We start from the raw sequence: 9,159 nt of genomic DNA, 5'->3' as shown, positions 1-9,159 counted from the left end.
CAATGAAGCTGTACAGGTACACTGTATCATGAATAAAAATATCAAGGAGATATTTGGAAGATGCCTATAGGCTTTTAGTATTAATTAGTGAAAAGCCATTACATCAGCCTTATTGGTTTTCAATTGGCATGTGTCTCTGTGAAAAATGTAAGAATTTATTTCACCTGGATTTGTCTTAAATGTAGGCTATTCTCTGTAAAAGAATAAAATTAGTCATCCATGTACATACAGCATGTGCTTGCAACTACAAAGTAATCTTTAGATCAAGGATTCTTAAGACACAAAGAAGAGCTTCGGGTTTCTTCTGCTCGCCTGAAAATGCACTGTAATAATTAATAATAAGAGTAATCTTGTAATTTCACAAATAAAAAATAATAATAATAAAAGTAGCATTTCTGCCATCTGCCTGTCACCTGTGGAACTCTTTTAATCGGCATGATTTAATTTCCTCTCTTCCAGTTTATATGACCTATGTGGAAAAAAAATGTAAACTATTTTAACAAACTGTATTAATGTTTAGTTTTGAATGTTTATTCATTTGAAACATGTGTATTACATATTTAAATTGTGTCGATGTTAGTTTAAATGTTGTCATTAACGTCATGTGTGTCTAGTTAATTCCAAATTATAAACACCAAACGATTAACTGGGTGATAAAACCTGACGCAAGTTTCACGCTAGTCTATAACATAATGTCAACTCAAAGTGAAAGGAAAAAATAATATTGGCAGCGCACTCTCTCAATTCCAAATGCAATTTGAGGAGACGCGTTAAAACACTTCTTCGTTGCATGCCAGTGCTTGTGCAGTCACACAGACATTTGTCAATACTCTATTTATGGGACTATGAAACAGGTAGTGCTTGTATTTTCTTTGTATTAGTTTTAGTGACAAATGAAATCATTATATTGTCGCTATTTGAAATATTAAGCCATTTCGATGACCAAAAAACCAGCAGCATAATTAGTACGCCACAGTTCTGGACTCAAAACAGGCGTTTAATAATGTCTTTGATAAAACACAAACATTTTCCTCTTCATCCAAGTGTCAATCCACATTAGCGGCAGCGAGCCAGATGCTTTGCTCCCTTAAATCTCTCCATGGAAATTGCGCACGTGCTCCTGCAATATCCATCGCTCAATAAGAGCTTTGATTTGCACTGTAGGAACACAGACGATGAATATACATAATACTTGCGTGATATCTGCTCTTGGCCACGGTTTTCTTCCACCGTTTGGGCACATTCCCATAAGCACTTGTGTGATGTGACTCGGCTTGTTCGCGTTTTCTGTTTGCTTTCCAGTCCCCCTCTGGTCTCTGTGCTCTATTCACTCCCTAGTCTCAGCTGGTCTAAGTGGGCCAAACCTGAAGAAACCTCCATTTTTGTTTTGTCTTCTCTCTCTTTCAAATAATCAGCCGTGTGCCAAAAGTGTCCCTCTTGTTTTTACGCGTGCCAGTCACCTGCCGTCTGCCTCGCTCCTTTCCTTTCTCAAAGCTTGCTTTTCTTTCTCCAATTCTTTTGACTTTCTGCGGTCTGGATCCCCAATGAGATTCAGATTGGGTACATATTGAGTCCTCTATTGTCCTTCAAGGGCTGTACTACGCTAATTAAATTTTATCCAGCCATATAAAAACCATTTCTCTCCTCCACGCTCCCAATTCAGCTTTCCAGCCCAAGTCCTCTCTTATTCCTTGCCCTAAAAATCCAGTGTTCATTGAGTGAAATCAATAGAAAAACATTTGCAAATCTCCATTATTGTGGGATTTTTGTCTCCTTTCTGTTGTGATAAAAGCACCGCGGAACAGCTTGCAGCTTTGTGCAACCGAGACGCGCGGGACAGACGAAGCCCATGAATGCAAAAGGCATTACGCGCAGCAGCAAGTTTCTTTATCACCCTGTTATTGAACTCACAATTATTTCCACGCCGTCCTTTGCATCTGATTATTTCATAGAATATTGATTTGCCGTCTGTTAATTGTCATCGCATGCTTTATATGCTCTGTCGCCAGTTGATACGCAGCTTACATTAGTCAGTTACATAAGATTTTTCTACCACACTGACGAATAGTTTTTTTTTTCTTTACTTTATACGTTTAAAATCACTTAGAGGAAACTGACCTTATCGACTGTCCTTTAGGAATGCATGTTGATCTCTACAGTCAAATCCTCCAAATCAATAATCAGTACATGCATAAGAAAGTTCGAGTCGCATGCCAATGTCACTGCACGTTATACCAAACGATGATAATATTATATTTATTAAATGCTCGAGATATGATCTGTCAGTTCCATCACGATATTAATTGCAAAAGCCCACAGTCTTTCTATAATGAGAAAACCATGACTGCATCTCTCACCCCATGCTGGCTACGTTTGCCCTTATTTATGAAACCAATAATAGTGCGATAAAAACAAATCAATCTGTACGTGTGCAAATCCAATTCAGCAGGGAGGCGCTCTCCTCGCATCTCCCTTTGGAAGTTCCCCACTCGCCAGACCCCATCCTTGTCCAGATTTTTTTCGGCCAATCCCCTTGTACTTATCTCAAAGAAAAGAAGGGTGCATGGATGTCAAATTGCCCTCAAAAACACCATGAAAGATTGATTTGCAGCACTTTTCATTCAGCCGGCATTATTTTGAAGAGAGCTGAATAGGAAACCCGCAAGCCGGGGAAGGAATAAAGATGTCCTCCTTGTTGGAAAGGGGGGAAACTGCCCATTTTGTCTCAGTCCATCAACCCTGGAGAAAGAGGGGGAAAGGCAAGGGGCTATTCAGAAAAAAAGCCCATATACGCCTCACACAATACTAAAAGACTTTAAATTAACATCCATGAATATTAAATTACTTCGGCCTGAAAAAGATTGAAAAAAATATATACTTGACCCAGACGGCTTTGCATATTTTCGTACTCCAAAGCACATCATTAAAACCTATTCAGATTGTTTATGCGAATTTAATTCCGATATGATTACTGTATATTGAACATTAATAAAAAAGAACATACATTTAGTGTTTGTGCTTGTGCTAGTTCAGCCACATGTTGCATTAGATAGGACATTACGCAATAATTTCATATAATGAATTGTCCGATATTTTTAATAAATGAATAATGAATGAATATAATTATTGATCTAATGATGAATGCTGTGGCTCAAAATGAAGAAAACACTTGGACATTTTTTAAACTCGGTTCCTCTCAGGAAGAAAATATATCGCTCAAAATGTAAGACACAATTTCTACATTAAGATAGCTATTCGTATGCCTTATTTTTGTCTTATTTCAGACGTTAAGTCGCACTTACTGATATAACTGGATATTGTCAGTTTCTCGTAGACAAACGAGATAAATCAGCTAACCAATTTTAACCTGGGTCTAGTACGGAGTCTTCACGCTGAGAGTCAAGTTTGCTTTTAGGTTTTCCATGCCAGAAGTGCTCCTGTTCTTCTCTCAGGAGCAAACAGCTGGAGCGGAGCTCACGGTGCTTAGATGGGGCTTGTTATTTTAGCCAAAACGCGGTTGTTGGATCCTGAACATCAACACACACATCGCTCCCCCTTCTTCCCCCACCACGTCAGGAGTAGCCACTCAATAAAGAGTGTGGCGTTTTTTTCCCTCTGGTTGAACAAGTCTAAAGAGCACAAGGGGAGGGTCATTAATAACTAATTACCGTGGATCAGACCTGACGCATATAAAGCCCACCGGGACCTTGGTAAGGCGAAACATTCTCTCGACAACAAGAAGAGAGCACATGGCATTGCATTGGCCTCAGACTGATTCATCGATAACATTCGCCTTTTACAACATAGATATTCGCTTTAGATTTAACAGCAAGGGGGATACTGTCGGTTTTTATCGCAGGGATATTAGTTAAGGGTTTCATCATGGGTTCAGTGTTGCCTGCAGATGCTCTGGTTCTGAAGGCTGGATTTAAGCAGCAGACTCTGGCCCTGTCCGACATCATCACATCAGACATCCTGCACAGTTTCCTGTACGGCCGCTGGAGGAACGTCCTGGGCGAACACCTGTTCGAGGAGAAGACCAGCACTGTCAGCCCCAAAACTGCCTTCACCGCCGAGGTCCTGGCGCAGTCTTTCTCCGGAGGTGAGTCCGCAAGATTTCACGTCATTCGTTGATTACGGATGGAAGGGAAAGTTTTGAATATATGTGTTTGCTATAGTATTTATTTATTCTTATTGCAAATTAGATCTGATGTGAAATTGCTTACTGTAGAGGCAAGGCAAGTTTTGTGTGTATTGCATATTTAAAATACAATTAATGATCATTAAAAGTGCTTGAAATAGGCACATTAAAGAGAAAAAAGTACAATATATGTAAAAGTCTATTTTAAAATAATGTAAAAGACAGTTTCTTAATTTAGTGGCTTATATGATGATTAAAAAGGGGGGAAATGGATTAAAATAATGCAGTACAAATAAGCTTATTCAGAGACTGTACAGGTAAAAATACATGCAGGATTTAAGTCTGGCATGCAGGATGCGAATTGGGGGTCTTAAAAGTAATTGTTCTTTTTTTACAGTATACATCTCAACGGCATTTTTAAACATTTTAATAACCACAAAAGTTAGATAAAAGTCAGATTGCGCAAATAGCCGCTTGCGCCTTCACCTGAGGAAATGGCAACAGTTGCTCAAGTTCAGGGGGTCGTATATTGACAAAACATAAGTAGCCTACTTTCATTTGTATTACTACTTTTCAATAAATTATTTACATATTGCAAGCTAATAATGATTTTACTGTTGACAGTTAATGCTTAATGTGTTAGTGGGGCCGAAAGACAATTTGGGTTGCGCGAGACGGACTTCAGCAGAAAGATTAGAAATTACTTTTTAAAAAAGGTAAACCCTTTAAACGTAATTAAATAATTAGCACATGGTTTCTAAGGTGAATATATGCGAATAAATCATAATTATTCTAAATGCATTAGGCTATAGGCTATCATAAAATCGGGATTTAAGCTTTGCACAGCCTACAGTCCAGGGAAACCTATTTAAATAAGGCTATTAAAATCATGAGGTAACGTCGTGCTTGAACTGAGAAAGTTGCCAGTGAAGCCAGGACGTTAGACAGAGAAAGGCCCGTCATTCATCAGCTCGGGACAGTCTCCACACCCCCGCTTTGACACTTTTCTCTCCGCTCAGGCGCATTTAAAGTTTTCCGTCCCGCTGGTAATATGCCGTGAAAGCTGATTCTATCGCTATTCATACCATGTCAAGCAGCTAATCTCCTTTTCTGCGTTTTTTCAGAAATTCCAGGGCCGTTTAAAGAAAGTTCTCGTTTCTTTCAGCGCACATTTAGTGCTACAACGTTTCTGAAAGGATAATGAATACGGAATAAGCTATTTCTTGCCTATGAATATATAGCCTCGTCACATTTCACAAAGCGTAGAAAATTGCTGAATTCTTAAACGTAAAGAAGCGTTTGACATTTATTTGTGTCTCGCCTGAAAGCCGCATTTAAAGTCTTACTGATGGACACATTGCGCGTTGCTTTATATTGGCCTAGAATAAAATATAATAGTTTTACAATATAAAAGATTTTATGCACTGTAACTAATTTTTTTCTTTTGCTTTAAATGCGCTTGCAAACAGGTTGCGTTATTGCAATTCAAGTGTTTTTGTTTAAATGTATTTGTTTCCTGGTTTTTATTAGATATTTAAACTAAATGCTCCAAATTAACTTTATACTTTATTTGCTGCTTTCTATCTCCAGAGGTCCAGAAACTCTCCAGTTTAGTGCTGCCAAGTGAAGTCATCATTGCGCAGAGCTCAATCCCTGGAGAAGGACTTGGCATCTTCTCCAAGACCTGGATAAAAGCTGGCACCGAGATGGGTCCCTTCACAGGCAGGGTCATTTCACCCGAGCATGTGGATCTCTTCAAGAACAACAATCTCATGTGGGAGGTAAGCAACGTTCAACAGGTGTCGCATGCACGGGCTCATTTTTTGAAGTTTATCCTCCCAAATTATCATGCCAGGCCAGAGATTCATGTCAAGCGTTTTTGTTGTTCTCAGGTTTTTAATGAAGATGGCACGGTGCGCTATTTCATCGATGCCAGCCAAGAGGATCATCGCAGCTGGATGACTTACATCAAATGCGCGCGCAACGAGCAAGAACAGAACCTGGAGGTCGTGCAGATCGGAAGCAGTATATTTTACACAGCAGTAGAGGTTCGTTTCATACAGCCTACCTTTTTTCATAATTTGATATTTATATATTTTTTATGTTTAGAATTGTCATACGTCGAAGTACTTGCACTTTAAAAATATTATTCCATCATTGTTATTTAACATCTATTCATTCAACTAAAATTAAAAGATGATAGATAGATAGATAGATAGATAGACAGATAGATAGATAGATATACATTTATCATTTAGGTAGTTAATTTACCTATTATTTCTATTTAATATCTGGTATTATATATCTATTATTTATTTATTATCTATTTACTTGAGTAAATAATCTTTGATTTTAGTTTAAAATGTAAACATTTTAGAAATATTAAAGTATTTACATTTATATCTTTTTTTTCATTAACAGACAATACCTCCAGATCAAGAACTGCTTGTGTGGTATGGAAATTCCCTCAGCACTTTCCTGGGTATCCCTGGAGTCCCTGGCATAGAGGATGAACAACAGAAGAATAAAAAAATTGGTGAGTAATTCAGTCACTTCAGGGCTTTGGGTGGGCTTCAGGCTGATCTTTATCATAGTGCTAAAATAGCCTTAGTTAAAACTCCATTAGCATGTGTTTGAAGTCCGCTGACCGAGTGCTCTCCTCTCCCCACAGATGATTTCCACCTGTGCGACACCTCCTCCACTACCTCGCTTTCCACCGCCAGCCGCATGCGCTGCGTCATCTGCCACCGCGGCTTCAACTCCCGCAGTAACCTGCGCTCCCACATGCGCATACACACTCTGGACAAGCCCTTCGTCTGCCGTTTCTGCAACCGCCGCTTCAGCCAGTCCTCCACCCTCCGTAACCACGTGCGCCTCCACACGGGCGAGCGCCCCTACAAGTGCCACGTCTGCCAGAGCGCGTACTCCCAGTTGGCAGGGCTGCGGGCGCACCAGAAGAGTGCCAGGCACCGGCCGGCCAACACAGGGTCTGTAGTGGGGCTGCAGACCCACTCGCCCCCTCCTCCACCTCCTCAACTGGCACAGGTTCCTCACCCGGCCTCGCTGGTGCATCACATGCCCACCATGGTGCTATGAGAAGGCATGAAGCGTCTTAGATGTTTGCAATCTCACAGACTGTTCTTCAGTGCTGCCGGCTCATGTGTTGAAGTATGTCTATGACAAGCTGGCCCTGAGTACTCTCACCTTTAGCGGATCCTTCGCAGTTCCTTAAAGGTGAAGAAGTGGTCAGATATGATGAACAACGCCTGCAGAACTCAGTTATGACAGCACTGAAGTGAAAAGGATGGCCATGGAAGGGCTGTTTCGTATGTTCATGTTGAATTCATTGCCAGAACTACTGTTCACAAACTGATGGCTCTTTGTTCTGGCGGATATCTGCCACATTATATCTGATCAAACACGATCATTTAAGTTGAACGGTAGTCAGTGTTTCTTTTATTCATATTTGCATGCAAAAGTATTGTTTTGTCCCAATCCACTAAGGATAAAGCCACATCACCTCATTCGCTTTAGCCACTATGAAGGATCCACTGGGATCAAGCACCACTTAGTGACTGATTTGTGTCACTGCAGCCCAATCAGAGTTGTGGGTCTCAAAGCATGTTTATTGTGAATAAACAATATAAAGTATGTAAAGGAATGTATATATGATTTGAATATTTACATCCAACAACATGGAGTAGTCACTTTATCTGTGTATGTATGTAAAGCTTAAAGTATTATTACAAAACTTGGTTCTATTATATTATGTATACTATGTTTGCTTATAAAAAATAGTTGGGTATTCACTTGTGTGCTCAATAAATAATTAACAAATAATCTCATATTTTGTCACTTTTTTAATTATTCATTTTGCTATGATAATACAGAACAAAAAATGTAAATGGCTGTAAAAATATCCACCTAATTCAACTTAGAAACTACAATCATTTTGGCTGTACAAGTCATTTCAACTCACTTTTAAAAATGTTGTCTTATTGAATCTTAAAAATTAAAGTTGAAATTGGTTAAATTATTTGATGAGTTTAAGTAATGGAAAAACATGTTGAACTTATTGATCATATTTTGTACAGTTAATGGTACAAAATATCCAAGATGTCTTTTCTCGTTTTTCTCTGAGAACCCTCAGTGAGCGCTCTTCAACATCTTACATTTACATTTATTCATTTAGCAGACACTTTTATCCAAAGCGACTTACAATTGGGGAATACATCAAGCGATTCATCTTAAAGAGGCAAATAGACACAGGAAGTGCTCGTCATACCAAGTTTCAAGCATTGTTCAAATAAGTACAAGCTAGACAGAGAAAGAGTTCCATTCCACCAGCCAGGAACGGTAAACGAAAATGTTCTGGAAAGTGATTTTGTGCCTCTTTGTGATCGTTCCACCAGCCAGGAATGGTGAACGAGAATGTTCTGGAAAGTGATTTTGAGCCTCTCTGTGATGGTACCATGAGGCGTCGCTCACTAGTGGATCTCAGACTTCTGGAGGGGATGTAGATTCGTAAGAGTGAGTGGAAGTAGGCGGGTGATGAGCCTGAGGCTGTTCTATATGCAAGCATCAGTGTCTTGAACTTAATGCGAGCCGTAACTGGCAGCCAGTGCAGGGAGATAAAGAGAGGTGTGACGTGGGCTCTTTTGGGCTCGTTAAAGTCCATTCGTGCCGCTGCATTCTGAATCATTTGTAAAGGTTTGACTGTGCATGATAGAAGTCCAGCCAGAAAAGTAATGCAGTAGTCCAGCCTAGAAATGACAAGGGCCTGGACAAGAAGTTGTGCAGCATGCTCTGCTAGGAAGGGCCTGATCTTTCTGATGTTGTGCAATGCAAACCTGCAACATCTAGCAGTTTTTGCAATGTGGTCTTTGAAAGTCAGCTGGTCATCAAAGATTACACCAAGATTTCTGACCGAACTTGATGGAGTAATTGTTGATGAACCTAACTGGACGGTGAAGTAATGCTGTAGATTTGGAGTGGCCGGGAAGACAAGAAGCTCAGTC

At 39.7% G+C, this 9,159-nt stretch overlaps 1 protein-coding gene across 1 annotated transcript; it reads left to right on the top strand.

Annotated features, from left to right (window-relative positions):
* The first annotated feature begins 3,764 nt into the window (after positions 1–3,764).
* LOC107665021 (PR domain zinc finger protein 12-like) lies at positions 3,765–7,355 on the top strand. The gene is made up of 5 exons (XM_016455748.1): positions 3,765–4,102; positions 5,732–5,922; positions 6,034–6,189; positions 6,563–6,677; positions 6,813–7,355. Exons 1-5 carry the CDS (start codon positions 3,883–3,885, stop codon positions 7,235–7,237), a joined length of 1,107 nt encoding a protein of 368 aa, XP_016311234.1. The 5' UTR covers positions 3,765–3,882; the 3' UTR covers positions 7,238–7,355.
* Positions 7,356–9,159: the final 1,804 nt, after the last annotated feature.

The sequence above is a fragment of the Sinocyclocheilus anshuiensis genome, unplaced genomic scaffold, assembly GCF_001515605.1.
Source record: "Sinocyclocheilus anshuiensis isolate Anshui unplaced genomic scaffold, SAMN03320099.WGS_v1.1 scaffold399, whole genome shotgun sequence".
Lineage (NCBI taxonomy): Eukaryota > Metazoa > Chordata > Actinopteri > Cypriniformes > Cyprinidae > Sinocyclocheilus > Sinocyclocheilus anshuiensis.
The sequence above is the reverse complement of the archived record's forward strand: the minus strand, read 5'-3'. Positions and strand labels throughout refer to the sequence as shown.

Coding starts and splice junctions, on each gene's coding strand:
- LOC107665021 (XM_016455748.1), top strand. CDS start 3,883: ATGGGTTCAGTGTTGCCTGCAGATGCTCTGGTTCTGAAGGCTGGATTT. Junction 4,103..5,731: donor GGCGCAGTCTTTCTCCGGAG/GTGAGTCCGCAA, acceptor TTCTATCTCCAG/AGGTCCAGAAACTCTCCAGT. Junction 6,678..6,812: donor ACAGAAGAATAAAAAAATTG/GTGAGTAATTCA, acceptor CTCTCCCCACAG/ATGATTTCCACCTGTGCGAC.